Here is an 18351-nt window from a genome sequence, read left to right as displayed (position 1 = left end):
TTTTGCTTTCCTTTGCTTCCTAATAATAGTAATTGCCCTTTTGTTCCACAAGGTGAAGCCATTTGGTCTAAAGTTGTGATAGATAATTTTCCTGTAGTGTAAAAACTACAATCAGGGAGTTAATTTGGGCGTTTGAAGACTTTAACATTTTGAATCTAATAGTACAATCTGTATAGATATAGAATAACTTGCAAAAGTATTCATACCTATTCCCCTTTTGTTTTGTTTTAACCAGAAACTTTAGTTTGCTATACTGGGATTTTATGGGACAGACTAACACACAGTAGTAGCTTTGGACATTAAAGACGTAAATGGTTACCCATTCTTAAGATTGGTTTGTGGCAATAATGGCCTTTATTTTTGTGATTTTTCCTAGGTAGGCAGACAGGAAGTGGAGAGGAGAAGACGTGCAGCATAGGTCTCTGGGGTTGGGACTTGAACAGTGGCACATTGGCAACGCTGTCCTGACCCATCATGTCAGTGTCACGGGACGCTATGACGTTGTTAGGCTCGTTTTCTTTCCAGTAGCTGACATCCCACTTGGTAGTGTGAGGTTGTGAGAATCCTTTGCTTCCTCTAGACCTGGATAGCTTTCCATAATTGATGGAATCATGAATGTTGCTCTCTATCAGAACATCCTTGCTAGAGACAATCAGACAGGGCCTGGAGATTAATCACACTTCAGTTATATAGCAGGAGAATGATCCAAAGCACAGCAGCAAATTCACATGAAGCTTTGGAGTGGCCTAGCCAAAGTCCAGACTTATTACATACTAATTTAAATACTGTAGTATGACCTTAAACACACTGTTCATACTCAAAAACCCTCCAACATGGCTGAATTAAAACATTTCTGCAAAGGAGAGTGGGCCAAAATTCCTCAGTGGTGATATTAAAGACTCATTGCCAGTTATTGCAAACCCTGGATGTCAGTTGTTGCAGCTAAGGGTGGCACAAACACTTCTTAGGGTTAGCGGGCAATTACTTTTTCACATAGGTCCAGGGTGTTTTGGAGAGCTATTTGTCCTTAATGAATGATTTTGAAAATCTGCTTTTTGTATGGAACATTAACAGAATAAATCTGTGAAGGGGTAAATATATTTATTTGCAGGTTTATGACACATTGTTCTTTTTTGATTAGTTTTAGACATTCTCTGAGAATGATGGCATCAAGTAAATTTTTTAAATAAATAAATTCCTCTTTAATGTATTTTGTGTTTCCATTTTACAGACTATACTCTGGCTTTAAAATAGTCATTATAGCTAATTAGACATTTGTAAATAAGAAATTGTTATTAATATTTCGCCTGGTGAAATAAAGGTTTAATAATAATGTTTAAAATGTGATGGTATGCTTTTAATTACATTTTGATTAGAAAAACTGTGATATAACAAACGTATAATTCATCTCAAAGAATGCCCACATTGGTATATAGGTCTTTTCAGTACTGATGAAAGACAAGCAGGCCTATAATGTTTTTTTTTTTCTTGCAGTTTGTTTTTTTCTTCTTTGCGGTGAGAGTTCTTTCACACTGAGCGGAAGGCAGAACATGTTTTGTAGTTTTATCTTGATCTAAGGTCAACTCTGCCCCAGATCACACCCCTATTTGTGGAGAGCCTCAAAGCCTTGCTGCAAGAAGCAGTCTGTCTCTGACAGACACACGGTCAAAATCAAGCACAGGAGAATCCTAAATGTCATTGTCTTGATGAGAGGGTCCAGACAGCCAACAGGCGGAAACTTTGCTTGAATAGTTTTGCACAGATGACCGTGAAGAGAGACCGGCAGGGTGAGAATTGGACTTTTGACCAATCCTTGCATTAATCTGTTTGAATTGTCCGTGTTTATCTAGAATACAAATGCTTGCATTTTTTCAGAAACATGTCTTATAATAAGGAGTTGATGGAGAATATTCCATTTGTACCTCCGCTGGCTCTCCGCGGTATCTCCATGAGCAGCGGCTCTGCGGGCTACAAGGATGCGCTCCGGCTAGGGATGCCCTTCCACATCGACGCCGCGTACCTCGACCGTGGTTTCCACTGCAGGCGGTTGCCCTGCTTCCCCTTCCCAACTCCCTTTGGCGTGTGCGAGTACTCCTTCGAGCCGGCGTTCGTCCAGAAGAGGAACGAGAGGGAGCGGCACCGGGTGCGCTGCGTAAACGAGGGTTACGCGCGGCTCCGGGAGCACCTGCCGCGGGAGTTTGAGGACAAGCGGCTCAGTAAGGTGGAGACGCTGCGGGCGGCCATTGACTATATCAAACACCTGCAGGGCCTGTTGGACGTGGACGTCTCCGGGATGGAGATCTCGTACGGAGAGGCGCGAAGCTGCGCGGCTCTTCGGAGGAGGACAGAGTGCGGCAGTGATGGAGAATCCAAAACCAGCATAAGCGACAGCGGGGACAATGTTTACTGAAGACTTCTAATTCACACATACCAGATAATGGTATTAAATACAACTAATATACAGCAGTAAATATATGTAAAAAGTGTTCAAATGAATTAATTTGTTATTGCAGGGGCATAATCTGATACTGAAAAATCCAACCATCAAAATGACTACACTTTTTAAAAATAACTTTTAAAAGGTTTGACTTAGGATGTGAAATAAACCTACAGCATGACAGATCCTCCACCATACCTTGGACTAAACACAAGTTGCTCTTAGTCTTATCTGACCAAAGCTCACAGTTCCATCTAAAGTCTCATTAGAATTGATCAAAATCCACACATTTGCGTTTGTTATGATGGGACAGAGGAGGTCATTTCGGGCATGCATCCCCAACTTTTAACAGTTGATAGCATCTAATGGTTTGTATGGAGATTTGGTGACCCCAGGATGTCTCTCTTTGCTGCAGCGAGCTTTGGAGATTTGTTTAATTCCCATCCTCCTCCCTCTGTATAGTTGCAACATAAATATGGATCCTTGTCCATTTGAGCAGCCATATTTATAACCCAGGACAGCAGAAAACTATGAATCACTAATGAAATGTTAATACAAACTCTGGTTAACAAAAAAAAAAAAAAAAAAAGGACAGTATAAATACTAATAATAAAGTTTATTTGTGTTTATTTTAAAGGTTTTTTAGGAGTAGCAATATTTGTGTTCTTACATTATATTTCTTTACATAATATTTTTTTACAAACTAAATGTGAGCATCATTGAGATAAATAAATGTGGCCGGCTACATATGCAAATACAACAAATTGTAACAGCTAGAGGACTTACAAAATTCAGAATTGCTATTTTTGTTATTTTTGATAGGAAATGAGACAAGCAACTCTTAAAATATAACAAACAATATAATGGAGTATTCGTTTTGGAAAAAAGAGACTCGTTTTTTTTACATTTTATTTGGAAAATGAAATGTTGAAAATTATCTATACCTTTCTAAATAATAAATGAAAACTCTTTATTGACAGTACAGCAAAGAGTTGACCATCTTTTTGGAAGTTTCCACTGATTTTTTAAAATTTATTTATCTTTGGTGATGAGTGCCAAGCCTTCTTCCATGACCCTTATTTTTAGCTCCCTCCACAGATTGTCTGTTTCAAGTCAGGACTTTGGCTGTGCCCCTCCAAAATATTAATATAGTTGGTAAAGCTTCCATTAAGCCTAAATCTGCATTTATGTCGTTTTCATGTCACTTGGTTAGAAAATAGTTAATGTTTTATGCCTTTATCAAAAACCAGTTTATGTTTTTTATTTATCCTTATTATGAAAGACCAAACCAGGTGAAAATAAATGAAAGAATAAAGAAAAAGATCTCAATAATTGGTGAAAAAATGTACTAATTTAGCTGATATATATATTTCGAAAACTGTCTGGAATTTAACTGTGCCTTTTAACTGTTGATAAATTATTTTACTCCAAAATATTGATTAAAATCTGCTCAAATAAAATTATATTCAGGCACAGAATACGCTATAAAAAAAAACATAATAAGCCTAATTTGAAGTGCTAATATTTTTTTTGGCGCTGGCAGAACATTTTTATTTAAATTTTGTGAGAAATGTTGGTATTGCTGATCTAGACTTGTGGTGAAATCCCAATCCATCACTGGGACAAATGTCTACCTGCTGAATTTCGTCATGTTTTCTCACATACGACCTTGCATTTTAGTGTATTTGCAATAATATGTGATAGGCGATCATCTGGCTCTATGTTTCGGGAAGGTCACCCTCTGACCAAGCTTTTTCCACCCTCTAACTATTTCTAGGATTGCTTTGCATTTAGTTCCACGTGTTCTGATCACCTTCCCTTTCCCTGCTGAATGTTTTCTTCTTCTATGGGGCAGTTTTAGGCGAACTGTATATTAGAGCAAACCTGGTGTAACTTAACTGGTAGATGTGGAAGTTAAGGCGTGCTACAGCTATGAAAAAAAGAACGTAAAGTGGCAAAATGATCTCAAATTACTTAGGAAGTTTTCTTCTTCTGATAGCTCATGCAATGCATTTATCAGGAGGCCCTCAGTCCCATCAGAGGAATCTATATTGACCTGCACGGAAACAGCTTCTTCCGGATTCTCAGTAATGCCAAACCCATAATTTTTCTAAAAAAATAATAAACATTACTTTTAATGCGAGTTATAGGGATTAAGAAAGACCAGCAGGGTGAAGTTCATGTGAACCGTGTTGTTATGAAACAACAGCATTGAAAGGCTCAAAAGCGTGACAGTCCCTCACCAAAGGTGTCTGGCAGTGCTGCTACGCATTAGACCCAATAATTAACTGAGTGCTGGTACCCTCGGGCTTGATGGTTCAGTGGCGCTCTGAAGATGGGAAACATGAAGCTACTTAAAGGAAAGCTTCCATCATAATGGATGTTTTCTTTTCAGATGTGCAATAAGCTGATTCTAATCAGGTTCATCGCAGGATGTACCCTCTTTTGTTGACTTTGCAAGATTGAGCAGAAATATTTGAATTTTGTTCTACTTGTTGCATTAAGTTGTTTCACAGACTACACAAAAATAGATTAGGCAAGGTGTTTTTCCCATTCTTCTTCTAGAGTTAGTATGAAGCAGAGATCTGAAAAACCTATCCTATTCAAGCAGAAACAGGGACAGAGAGCCACTATGGGCCCTGATGTAAACAAACACTCGGGGACAGTGTAGGAAGATATGAATTTGAAACAAGATTTTGATAAACATTAAGGAAAGCTAGAAATAATGAAGCACAGTCAAGTCTGTACATGAAACTTCTGTCAAAACGGGAAAACAAATGCTCAATCTGATGAGACATCATCTGTCTAAAGGTAGCAAACAATCTGACCTTCCTTTCCTGTGTGTACAACGCTACAGTTGTGCTGTGCACAAGAGAAAATTCCTGCAAACGGTAAAGATGACTGAGCGATAAGATTCATCAGTTGCTGTAAAATCAACGTGGGACCACCAGGAGAGGTTCCTGCAACGTGTCCTGACAGTGAGTCCTCTTGTGAGAACGGAAACTGAACTGGGACACACAATTTTGCAGGGTTGTGCTCGTTACACTTCAGGCAAATACTGACACAACTAAACTGAAAAAGTGTCTATTTTTGGTTTGTTGTGTACTTAACAATTGGTTACAATTTAAAAATGATAGTAACATCTGCAAATAAGACAATTTTATCAGCTGCAGAAATAAGAAAATAAAAAAAAACAGAGTCGTGGTAAAAATCCTCTCCAACATCTTCACTGGTCCTTAATTTCTCTGAGAATTGCATAATCTGTGTCATGATGGAGTTTTTTTTAACGAGACCAAAATGCAGATAGGAGCTTTGGACATGCATGATAGAGATTGCATTTAATGTAGAAACACACAAACTTACAGAAAACAAGAGAAACACATAGGAACCAGGGTGACAGGAAGAGCAGAATCCGGCAGAGAATGACAGAAAGAAATCAATACTGTGGAGAAGTGATGAGGAACATGGAAACCAGGTGAGTTCAATCAACAGAATGAGTGGCAGCTGAGTGAGAAGCATGGGACTGTGGAGAATACACCGATATCACAGAAACATAGAATAATAAGAAGAACAATCACCACTAATAACACAGAGGTGAAAACAGAAAATACAGAAATACCTGAAAACACAAGACTCAAAAATTAGGCAAGCTGCCCAACCGACATATATATATATATATATATATATATATATATATATATATATATATATATATATGTATGTATGTATGTATGTATATGTACAAATGTCTAAATGTGGCAAACCAAGCCTTTCTGGGAAATGACTATGCAGATCAGCTTAGGTGAATGTACTTCAGGCGCTCAGCAGGTCTGCAGATCCTCCAGGTCTTCAAGGAGAAACTCCTTCTTCATCTCCAACACAGAGATCTGACGATTCTTCTCACTCACTTTCTATGAGAGGATTCGTTTTAACTTTGTTGTGAGTACACAAGCTGAGGAATTGAGAGAAATAACTTTCATACAACTGACTCAGCTTTACCTGAGTTAGTACTGTGTTTTGCCAGCGGAGGTCCCTGTCTGCCAGTGGATCAGAAAGACAAGGATTGCTGCTGACATTAGGTCCACTCATTATTGAGCCAAGGGAGGCGTTAACCCGCTGGATGTGTGTGGGAAGGCAGGATGGAGCCTGAAGAGAAACAAACATCATTATTGGGGTGCTTACTGTAAATGCAGTGGGCATGAAAGGATTAGAGCTAGTTTTGGATGACATGATTTCCTGGTAGTCCCTCTTCATTATTTCATCTACTTTATTTAATGCATCAGTACTACTGGTTTAGTGAAAAAACCTTACCGCATGATGCTGTCACCACCATGCTAACTGGTGCTGTGTTCTATGGTTTTACAGCCATATCTCCAGCAAACATACAGTATGCCTTGTCATTGTGACCAGACAGCTCAATCTTTGTTCATAAAACTTTGTCTAAGGAGACATTTAGCTTGTCCGACATTTTAGTATATTTCTTTTCATCTGAGGGTGATAATTCATCGCCAGAAGTTGAACTTGCATTACTCTGCAGGTATTTCATTTTGACAAAATTTTGACTCGTCGCATATTAGAGAAAAATCCACAATAAATTCTAAGTTTTGCACCCAATTGTTGTTTAAAAAAATACTGAATTTTTTTTTAGCCTGGAAAAATAAATCATGGAGGTAAATTTCTTTCCTGAAACCAGTTTATTCTCAGCCAGACTTAGAATCTGTTCATCTCCTCAACAACGTATGAGTGTTCAAATGGCACCTAAAACCTGACTTTTACAGCACGGTTCAGTGTAGTGAGGATCGAAACTTAATCCTGTACCTCTGCTGGTCGTTTGTGGTGAATGCCGGACCCGTTTCTGCTCTCCACACACCGCAGGGCCCTGTTCTCCGCAAGCCGCTGGAGGTACCACAGCCGACCCTTCTCCAGAATCTCCAGACCTGACCACAGAGCATCCTTCTCCTTCTCTAGGTCCTTCATCCGCTTAATCTGAGAAGAAAAAATCTAAATGTGAAATTATTGTTGATTTACTACAATATATCTGAATGTTTATCAGCACCGCATTCAGTGGTTCCAGTGGACCCAGCATATTGTTTAAGGCAGCAATGGGTTTAAACAAAGAAAATCAGTTAGAAACATCACTGATTACAAAAGACGAGATGATGAATCAGTGTACAACACATTAACGATTGTAAATTTGTAAGCACAAAGGCAAAAAAACGGATTAATCTAGAAAATAAACAAAACCATTTATTAAATGAGATTTTAGGGGTATTTAATGTAATTCTTCATGTTCTTTTAAAATCTTCCTGTGATTTTGGCATGATGAAAAGCCAAAAATGTTGTCATTTTCCCCCTGTGACTTTAAAGTGCATGGTGGCACAGTTGGTAGCACTGTTGCCTTGCAGCAAGAAGGTCCTGGGTTCAATTCCCGGCCAGGGGTCTTTCTGCATGGAGTTTGCATGTTCTCCCTGTGCATGCGTGGGTTCTCACTGGGTACTTCGGCTTCCTCCCACAGTCCAAAGACATGCCAGTTAGGTTAATTGGTCACTCTAAATTGCCCTTAGGTGTGTGAATGAGTGTGTGCTTGGTTGTTTGTGTGTTGCCCTGCAATGGACTGGCGACCTGTCCAGGGTGTACCCAGCCTCTCGCCCATAGACTGCTGGAGATAGGCACCAGCTCCCCTGTGACTCACTATGGAATAAGCGGTAGAAATGACTGACTGACTTTAAAGTTAGTAGGGGGGAATAAAGTGTTACCAGAATGTGGACTCAGATCTAAAGGTCTACAACTAAAGGCACAGGATCTAATTCCTGGAACAGGAATCACAGATTTTAACTTAATTATCAGTAGTGCGGGACATCCGTGTGTTATTGTGTAGTGTTATACTCAAATACTAACATTTTTCCATACATGAACATATTTTCACACTCTGACCAGCTCTGTGCAAAAGGTCCTCATCATAACGCTACTCGAGCTAAAATAATCTTTTATTCCACAAATTTGGCTACAGAGATGGAAAAATACATAATTTATTTACTGCTATAATAAAATCTTGCATGCAGGTCATACCAAAGTTATTTAATGTTAGGATCTTTATTTTCTAGTGAAGAAACTTAGACCTTAAACTGACTGCTCCAGACAGGGCAAAATACTGTACCTCTCTGTGATCTGCATCTGATGACATCACTATGGGGTAAAAAGTAAGATGTAAGAAAAACTCGAACTCAGAGTTGTGCCCAGTCTAAATAAAAAGAAATGTAATAATTTTTTTGTTCTCCATTATACTTTACTTTACTTTAAATTTAACTTTAAATGTTCCATTCAGATTTGTTTATTGTTGTCTTTGTGAACCTGCAGAATGGACCCCGTTTATCCAAAAGAATAGATTTTTTTAATCATTTACAAATTTGCATTCATCTGGTTCTACAGAGGGCTGCACAGTGGTGCAATTGGTAGCACTGTTGCCTTGCAACAAGAAGGTCCTGGGTTTGACTCCCGGCTGGGAGTCTTTCTGCATGGAGTTTGCATGTTCTCCCCGTGCATGCGTGGATTCTCACCAGATACTCTGGCTTCCTCCCACAGTCCAAAAAAAATTATGACTGTTAGGTAAATTGGTCTCTCTAAATTGCCCTTAGGTGTGAATGAGTGGTTGTTTGTCCTGTATGTCTCTGTGTTGCCTTGTGATGGATTGGCGACCTGTCCAGGATGTACCCCGCCTCTCACCCGTAAACTGCAGGAGATAGGCACCAGCTCCCCCGTGACCCACTATGGAATAAGTGGTATAGATGATGAATGAATGAATGGTTCTGCAGAATGCTAATGAGGTCAGTGTATCTGTGCTGCTATGGGACAGATACAAACTCAATCAAAGAATGATGGTTCAGGTCAGCCAAGATGGGTCTGGTAAAAGTCCACACGCTAATGTGTTTATGGGCAGAAAACAATCAATGCAGGGTTTCAAGGACAGTTCACTGTCAATCACTGTTATTCCATAGTCTACTGACAACGGTGTGTTTTTGCTCCAATTGATACATAACAATACTTAACCTTTTATTATTTTGCCATATTGATGTAAAAAAAAAAAATCAATACATGCATGTTCAGAATCATCACAGGAAAGAGGCACAATGAGTGTGCAAATTACAATTGGTAGTTTTCAGGCCTTATTTACACTACAAAAAAATTCTTCATTATTTGGGCATCACTGAAATAAAGAAATATCTTCATCTGGTAGAAGAGGTCCAAAATGTTATGTGACCTAAACATGTGTTTAAAGCTTGCTCTTGACAAATATGACTAGGTTGGGATCCAGGGTTAGGTTAGAGGTGAGGCTATGATGTCACCTTATTGGCAACAAATGAAAACCTAATGGATTCACAGTTGTATGAGACTGATCTTCTCAGGCAAGCTTTAAAATACTACTTTTGCTAAAAATTCATTTAAAATAATACGACCAACCCTCTCAAATCCACAGGGTCCAGGGCCTCTGCTGTCGCTAAAGCAGTTGCTGAAGTCCAGCTAGGTCTAGACTGTGTCCAAAAGTTCATCTTTCATCCGCTTTTCAAACCAGTTTATAACAAGAAAAGCAAGTGTTACTGTCCATAAGTCACCGGGTGAGTTTTGGCTTATTGGCTGCAATGTAACAAGTTCAACTTGAATCCTCCCAAAGACGAGAACCTACCAACATCTGTGGACAACTCAGTAATAAAACTCAAATACTTCCTAGCTGGTAGACACAGATTACTGCTAAGTTTACATTAGATTGAAAGGGGTGGTTACTCTCATTTAAAGCTGGTCAAATTAACTGGAGGCGAGCATAAATGACAGTGGAGATTACTGTTACTACTGTTAGTTGCTTTGGTGCATTAACTGCACATCATGCATGGAGCTCAAACAATTATCAGTGGGATTTGTCAGGTTTTGTACACAATGAAAGGGCAAACTATTGTTAGTAATACAAGCAACATGTGTCACTGAGTTAAATGCATTTAAACACTACAGAAACATGCTTTCACATAGATGTATTGATGCGTGTGAAAGATTTAATGACATACGAACTGCCAGAATTCAATTCAATTCAATTCAAAGATACTTTATTGATCCCCGAGGGGAAATTAGAAAATGTGCAAATAATTTATTTCTGCAGCAATCACCGTGTTAAAAATACACGGTGGCCATATTGAATTTTTACATCTTGTTGCAAAACCTTTGTCTTTTTGTCTTTGAGGTCTGACTTTAGGGGGCTTCTCTGTTCATTTCTTCAAATTGGAATTTAAAATTTCAAATATGGTTAAAATGGTGTCAGTACTCCTGTTGAAGTACTATTTGAAAATGTCTTCACAGAATTGTAAAAACTTTGATGAACCACCTCTATGATAGACTTAGATTTATATAACTTAGGCCTACACAAGCTAAGACATTTAATTGAAACTTGAACAGCTGTCTCAGATATTTTTTGCACGAGAATCACCATAATTAGTCCTCGACGTAGTTGTCTTGAGCACTGACTTCAACAAAGGCAAGTGAGGCCAGCAGTGCTTTAGATGTTGTTCTGGGTTATTTTGTGACCTCCTGGATGGGTCCTTGATGCGATTTTGGGGTAACTTTCCCTGCTGGGAAGGTGCACCATTGTTTCATATTTTCTCCATATTTAGATAACAGCTCTCACTATAGTTTGTTGGAGTCTCATAGCCTTAGAAATGGCTCTTTTATTTACGTTTCTAATCTGTTCTTGAATTGTTTCCTATCAGGGCATGAGGTGGTGCTTTTTAAAATTGTAGCCTACTTCATGTCGTCAAACAGGTCCTATTTAAGTGATTTCTTGATCAGAAAGAAATATTTAAAAACTGCATTTTGAGGCACTTGGTGACTTAGTTGGTAGAGCAGGCACATCATGTACTCTTTGACCCAGGTGTCCTGGGCTCAATTTCAAGTCTTGAGACATTTGCTGCATGTCTTTCCCTTCTCTCTTAACCCGCTTTCCTGTCAAACTACAGTTTAATAAAGGCCACTCGTGCCAAAAAAAAACAACGCATGTTGTATTTACTAAGGCAATCTTTGTTGGATATTAAAATTCGCTTTATATTCTGAAACATATAAAAAAGAAAGAGAAGAAATCTGTAAGGGAGAAAATACTTTTCCACAGTAATGTAAATAGGTAAGAAGCTGCATTCAGGCGCTATTGATCCAAGATAAGCATTCTATGAGTTTAAAGTGGAACAAACATCTTGTAGCAACTCTTTAAACATATGGGACACCTGCTTCTCCAGAAGGACTTAGTTAAATAATATGTGCTAAATTCCAAGCTTCAAGAAAAGGTCAAGCAAATGTACTGCGGCAAAATGCATCAACCTTGTGACATTTTTATGGACTCCAGAGGAAGTAAATTGTGATCTAGTTTTCTCTGACCATAAAACATACACAAAGACAACATACACAACCAAGACCTCACCCATAGGTAGAAACGAAGGGCCTCCTGGCTGTAGAGGCTAGTCCTCAGCGGGATGATGACTACAGTGTAGGAGCTAGAGGCGGAGAGACGGCAGGCCATGAAGAGAAGGTCACGAACTGAAGGCTACCCCATACAGCTGCCTGAAAACCACAGCTTTCCACTGGCTTGTTTCATAGAAAGAATGAGTGTGTGTTTGTTTGAGAGACAGAGAGAGAGAGAAGGCAGGAGTGGAAAAAAAGGAGAACGACACACAGGCACAGGCAGCGTGGTGCCCCCGGGGCGAGGTAATGAAAAATTCCTCATGTCACTGCTATGACTGGTTCACCAACAGGGTGGAGAGCGCCGGAGCAAATGAAGCAGAAAACACAACAGTTACAAAGCAGAGCAGGAAACATGAAAGGTAGCAGATTTGAGGGCGTGACAGGACAGTGTGCAGCCTCCTATCACTCCTGGAGTTAAATCAAACCTCCACTTTGAGAAAAGAGCTGAAAAAAAACAAGCCTGCACCTCTGTCTCTGTCTTCTCCGTTTAAGGACTGGCAGAGCTTTCCAAGTATCGCGTCAGAAACATTCAAGTGGTGCTGCTGAATGAAAACACAGCACATGTAACTGGTTTCTTCTTTTAATATGCCTTCTGTCCTGACATGTTTCCTGGAATGTGACACAAGCTGAGGAAAAGGAACAGAATAAAACATCTAGATATGTATCATTGTAGGTTTTGAAGGGAGGTAAATATTTGACTCATCTGCCATAACATGAAATCATTAAAAGTGGCGTTTAACTGTTTGAAGATGAAGCGAAAAACTCAAGTGAGGTTCACCTTTTCTGACAAGCCCACCAAGGCAGAGTGTCAGTGTGTTAGATCAGTGAAACATCTCCTAAAATGTGGCTAGTACTGGGTTGGATAGCTATCCCCTTTATTCTTCATAGCATACATGTAGCAAAGTGACACAAAGGCAGATTTTGGCCCATCACACAGTTGCCGCAGATTTCTCCCCATCCAAAGGTTGGAGATTTGGTGACTGCGGGGTCTGGACTACAGCGAACTCATTGTCATGTTCAGGAAACAAGCTTGAGATGATTTGAGATGTGTGACATGATGCAGTGTGCACTGTGGTCATACAAGGATGGACATCATCTGGTTTTTTTTTTTCAATTCTGGTGAGCCTGAGTAGCCTGTGGCCTTCTGTAGTTTTCTGTTCTTAGCCACAGGAGCGCCACCTGGTGTCTTCTGCTGCCATAGACCATCTGTGGTCATTTGAGCAACTGCTGCCTTTCCATGACGTTGAACCAGTCTACCCATTCTCCTCTGGCCTCATCAGCAAAGCCTTTATATCCACACACATGCAACCCACTGGATAATTTCTCTTTTTTAAACTACTCTCTGTAAATCAGAGAGATGGTTGAGGGTAAAAATCCCGCTAGGTCAATAATTTCTGAAACACACACACCCCGTTGCCAACAACCACACCATGCATATGGATGGATGTGGATGTTTATCAAGTAGAGGTAGCAAATAAAAAATATGAAGCTGCCTTGTGTTAAGAGTTTCTGAACTGGTGCAACATGGGTGTGAACTGCAGAAAAGATGATTACTCCTCTGTCTCTGCAGCCATCTGGTAACTGAGGCTCTCATCTGACAAGCAGTTAAATTACAAGAATGTTCACTTGGAGCTCTCATGTTCTTGAAGAGGTAGGGTGTGCATACAGTATATATGGTGCTCCGATTATACAATGGGTGCCGTTGAGCCAATTTCTCCTGACAGTACAAACATGTCCCTTTCTGCCATCGTAGTTGCGGGGCACTCCAATGAAAACCCACTGTTAAACTCAGTTTACCTCAAATACATTTTACTCTCCTATCTTTTTGGCAAGTTTGACTCTTTTAAAGCTGCACCTTTGGTTGTTTACCAGTAGAGGAAGCTGTGGGTCCAGATTTGTGCCTCTTGGAGGCAGTAAGCTTTACAGTTGCTGTTCTCTCAAGTGTGAAGCTATGATCTCTACAAAACACCAGCACAACACAGCAAGACTTACTTCCTTAGTGGTGTTTAACCTGTTTTGGTTGTTTTGGCTTTTCAAAAACTGGTGTAGATATGAAAACACATAAAATTAAATATATTTATGACTTTTGCAAAGAAGGCCAGATAAAGAACTCTGACACTAACTTTATCTTCACATACACAGCACACACAGTGCCTTGCAATAGCATTTAAACCACCTTCAGTTTTTTTATGTATTTATTTTCTTTATTTTATAGAAAAAATCTTCAAACAGTGACACAATCATTAAGTGGAAGGAAAATAATAATAAAAATATTTCAAATTAAATAAAAAAAAAAAAAACTCTAAAAAGTTATATTTGTATTGAGCCCAAATGGTTTGGTCCGTTGTAGAGCTTCCTACCAGCTGAAATAGACAAAGTCAGACCAGTTCCTCCTTGGAAAATAGCTCAAGCACATTCAGACAGAATGGAGAGCATCTGTGAAAATCAGTTTTGAAATCTCACCACAGAACCCTAATCAAATTTAGGTCTGGACTTTGACTAGGCCATTCTAACTCATGAATATGCATCGATCTAAACCATTCTATTGTAGCTATGGCTGTTAAGTGTCATAGTCCTGATGGAAGGTGAACCTCTGCCCCAGGTGGGAGTCTTTTGCAGCCTCTAATAGGATTTAGCTGTACCCATCCTTCCATTATGTCTGATTAGCTTCCCTGTACCTGTTGAAGAAAAGAATCCCCAGAGCAGGCGACTGCCACCCTCATGTGTCAGAAGGAGAGTAGAAATGATACTCGGTTTTCAACAACTATTTCTACAAAAAAGCGCTCTATGTCAGTATCACAGGGATAAAGCCTGCAGGGGAGCCCCATGACTTCATTACATCATGAGATGTGTGATTCCCCCTAAATCACTGCCTAAAGCTGCATGAGCTGATCGTTTCATCTACAACATATTATGTCCCCATTATGAGGTCATTGCAGCTGCTCAGAGAAAATTTCTGGAAGCAAACAGAAGCAAAATAATAAATGAGCCTTTATGTAAATGATCCATCAAACAAGGAATAACATCTCATTCTGGCCTGTCTTCTTGTTGTTGCAGAAGTGCAACATCCAAGTTTGTAGTAATTTTCCACTCTGGGCCCCCTCATAAAGAGGAAGCTACCTAAATATCGCATATCACAACTGTGCGTATATATTCACACTGTTTATTTAGTAATAGTAATCTGAAACACATCAGTGGGGTGTTGTGACACATGCACTACAGTGAAACGTTTCGCCCTGAGCATTTTAGCCACTTCTACAACTTTGTGGCTAAGGCTGGGGCCCCCATTGCTTCCTGTGTTACTCTTCTGTGCTTTATCACACACCTGATACATTTGCCTTCTCACTACCACCACTAACACATACTTTTAATAACGGCTGTGAAAAACAGCGTGACGCGGATGGAGATCTTGCCTCTCAATGCTCCATAGTCGCTGTTCCAGAGCCTTGCCACAATTTGTCACATATACCGAGCTCAGCTACACATTTGCTTCATTGTGTGTTTAATTACAGACAGAATCTAAGTTAAAAGAAAAATCTTAATATAATAATATATATACAGGCTCAATTGTATGAATACACCCCCAGTAATATTTTAGATATGTTTCCCTCAACAAGTTGCAGAGAAACAACTGATTTTTTTGAGAAATCTACAAATCCTGTCATTATTCTGCCTGCATGTTTAAATTCTTTTCTGAAGTTCGATTAACATTCCTGGGTTTCTGTTACAAACACGGCTTTTAAACACAGTCTGCTAATTTCTGTTAGTGTTGAAGACAGGACCATTTCACAAGTTTATGTTAGCTCGCTTTATCCACTACAAAACCAGTTTTAGGTGTATTTGAAATGCACCATTCCCACTGGCAGCAAAGCAGACCCTCAGCATGATGTTGCCACCACCATATTCGACAGTCAGGGTTTCTTGGTCCACACCCTCTCAGTCCACATTAATGTCAAAGTGGCTTAAACTCAGACAATGACAGTGGTCTTGCAACGGCTTCTAGTGACTAATGTCACTCCTCTTCGCTACATTCTCACACTACTCTCCAATTTTGCATTGTTTGCTGTTATTTCAGCTTTTAACCTTGTTCTCTCTTTTCTCTTCCTAGAAGCTACACCTGGCCTGACTCTGTGTCTGCCTGTGACACCTTTCTGGAGAGGGGAATCGTCCGAGCTTCTGCTGGCAACAACTTAATGTTCACCCTCTACCGAACATCCACATGGCCCTGTCTTTTAGTGTTTAACCCTTTCTCTCTCCTAGACATGGAAATTGACTGAGCTTTTACTGTAACTAATTATATGTGCTCTCTTTCAAACTCTAACCTTGAAAACTGGCTCAGAGTTTATCTGTTCTTTCTTTCTAGGTGAAACGACTAAAAGAGCTACATCCATTAACATTTACTTTTCCTTCCCATAGAAAGTACTCCTGGATCAGGGCTTCTTTGTTCTCTTTGTGTCTCTGCTCTGTTCTGTCAAACTCCCAGTCGGTCGTGGCAGATGGCCGCTCACACTGAGCCTGGTTCTGCTGGAGGTTTCTTCCTGTTAAAAGGGATTTTTTCCTCTCCACTGTCACTACATGCATGCTCAGTATGAGGGATTGCTGCAAAGTCAACGCCAGTGACTGTCCACTGTCTCTACATGCTCATCCGGGAGGAAGGAATGCTACAAGTCACTGACTGAATGCAATCTGCTGGGTTTCCTTAGACAGAAAAACTTTTTATCCAATTTGAATAAAAAGCTAACTCTGACTGCACTGTTCAATGGTTAGGATTAATTGGAATGTATGTACCTGACTGTTGTGAAGTGCCTTGAGACAACATGTGTTGTGAATTGGCGCTACATAAATAAAACTGAATTGAATTGAATTAATGTCCTATCATCTGATGGGGACAACTTGGGTTAATTGGTTGAAACCTGGACACAGTCATGTGTTCCGACAGGATAATAATGTGAACGGCATAGAAAGTGGTATTGGAATAAATAAAACAGGCTAACATTGACCAACTGCATCATTCTCTGCATCATTAGCAAGTTACTTACAGTGTGCCCATCAAAAGGATGATCTTTACCCACTGACTGGACTTTACAATTATTACCAGAAAAACAGTTTGAGGCGCTCATGATGCCCCCTGATATAATAGTGCCCTGGGTGGTGAGTCACATCAAAAACAACCCCTGCTTGGGACAACCTCTGTGCTAAATAGCCCTATGTATGCAGTCCGGTCTTGTCATCCACTCAAAACAGTTGGTACAATGTCAAGCAAAATAAGACAAAAACAAATAAAGTATTGTTTGTCGCTGGATAAATACTTCATGCAAACATGAGTATATTTTAGTTTTTAAAACTTCAAAAAGTTCAAAACTCCTTCAGCAAGAAGGCAGGACTAACAGACTGCAACAGAAATTGCCGGGTGGCATGAATTGTGCACCGTCGCTGTGCAACCTTTTCTCAGAGAATCCAGGTTTTTTGAACCGAAAGTTGGTTGTATGAAAATGCACAGTTGACCATTATTACATCCTGTCATATTTACTGGATGTCACTGGTTTCTTCTGGGGGACACACGTGATTCTTCCAGCATCATGGCTCACCGTCCTGGACCATTCCTAACCAGGACACATAAACAGGGCAGATTTATTTTTTTTATTTTGTTTTGTTTGTTTTGATTAGCACTTTGGAAATCTACGTTCCTCATTTGGAAACTTTCAACGTTTTCCGAAGCTTGTTGTCTTTCAGAACTGTCCACTGGGCTTTCGCAGAACTTGGCTTCATAGATGTTTAGCATATTTCAGCAAAGAAGGTAGACACCATCATTGTCCATCTATGGTAAGGGTGAGTGTTTTTAAAATCCACTCAGCAAAATATTAAGTATTTGTTCCTTAGACATGTTGTTCATTTATATTTGTCAGTCAGTCATTTTCTACTGCTTATTCCATAGTAGGTCACAGGGGAGCTGGTGCCTATCTCCAGCAGTGTATGGGCAAGAGGCAGGGTACACCCTGGACAGGTTGCCAGTCCATCGCAGGGCAACACACAAACAACCATGCACACAGTCATTCATACACCTAAGGGCAATTTAGGGTTACCAATTAACCTAACATGCATGTCTTTGGACTGTGGCGAAATATATAAATGAGAAATCACCTTTAAAGTAAAGTAAATCCTGTATTTAAGAATAAATACACTCTTTTCCATGCAACCTATCATATGTAGCAGATTTTGGCTCAAATTAAAGAGTTACAGCTAATTAACTGCTCATTTACATCATAAAACATGAGAGACCTAATCATTTTTTTCTTCCCTCTGCTTAGTGTGAAGATTTTTCTTTCTTTTGCCCACCAGCCATCTTATCTGTGCTGAACTTATCTGATTCAGCACTATATCGTGCATATAACGTACAGACAACGTTTACAAAACGACACCAT

At 39.6% G+C, this 18351-nt stretch overlaps 2 protein-coding genes across 5 annotated transcripts in view; one reads left to right on the top strand and one right to left on the bottom strand.

Moving 5' to 3' along the window:
• The first annotated feature begins 48 nt into the window (after window positions 1–48).
• LOC124882754 (achaete-scute homolog 4) lies at window positions 49–2923 on the top strand. Its single transcript, XM_047389288.1, has 2 exons — window positions 49–1787; window positions 1876–2923. The coding sequence occupies exon 2, from the start codon at window positions 1880–1882 to the stop codon at window positions 2408–2410; it is 531 nt and encodes a 176-aa protein (XP_047245244.1). The 5' UTR covers window positions 49–1787; window positions 1876–1879; the 3' UTR covers window positions 2411–2923.
• A 124-nt stretch (window positions 2924–3047) lies between these two features.
• Window positions 3048–18351, bottom strand: part of sapcd1 (suppressor APC domain containing 1) — a 23078-nt gene continuing 7774 nt past the window's right edge. For 2 of the 4 annotated variants that reach the window (XR_007041985.1, XM_047389285.1), the window contains 3 exons: window positions 7256–7423; window positions 6437–6583; window positions 3048–6348 (listed from right to left, as the gene is read on the bottom strand). Coding sequence is in view for 3 of the 4 variants with exons in the window: in XM_047389285.1 (XP_047245241.1) it covers window positions 6259–6348; window positions 6437–6583; window positions 7256–7423 (405 nt within the window). In the remaining variant the exon portion in view is untranslated. Of the gene's footprint in view, window positions 6349–6436; window positions 6584–7255; window positions 7424–11888; window positions 12258–18351 lie in introns of those variants that run through there. The other 2 variants (XM_047389286.1, XM_047389287.1) reach the window with 2 other exon arrangements.

This window comes from Girardinichthys multiradiatus, chromosome 17, assembly GCF_021462225.1.
Source record: "Girardinichthys multiradiatus isolate DD_20200921_A chromosome 17, DD_fGirMul_XY1, whole genome shotgun sequence".
Classification (NCBI taxonomy): domain Eukaryota; kingdom Metazoa; phylum Chordata; class Actinopteri; order Cyprinodontiformes; family Goodeidae; genus Girardinichthys; species Girardinichthys multiradiatus.
This window is presented reverse-complemented; position numbering and strand designations above follow the sequence as displayed.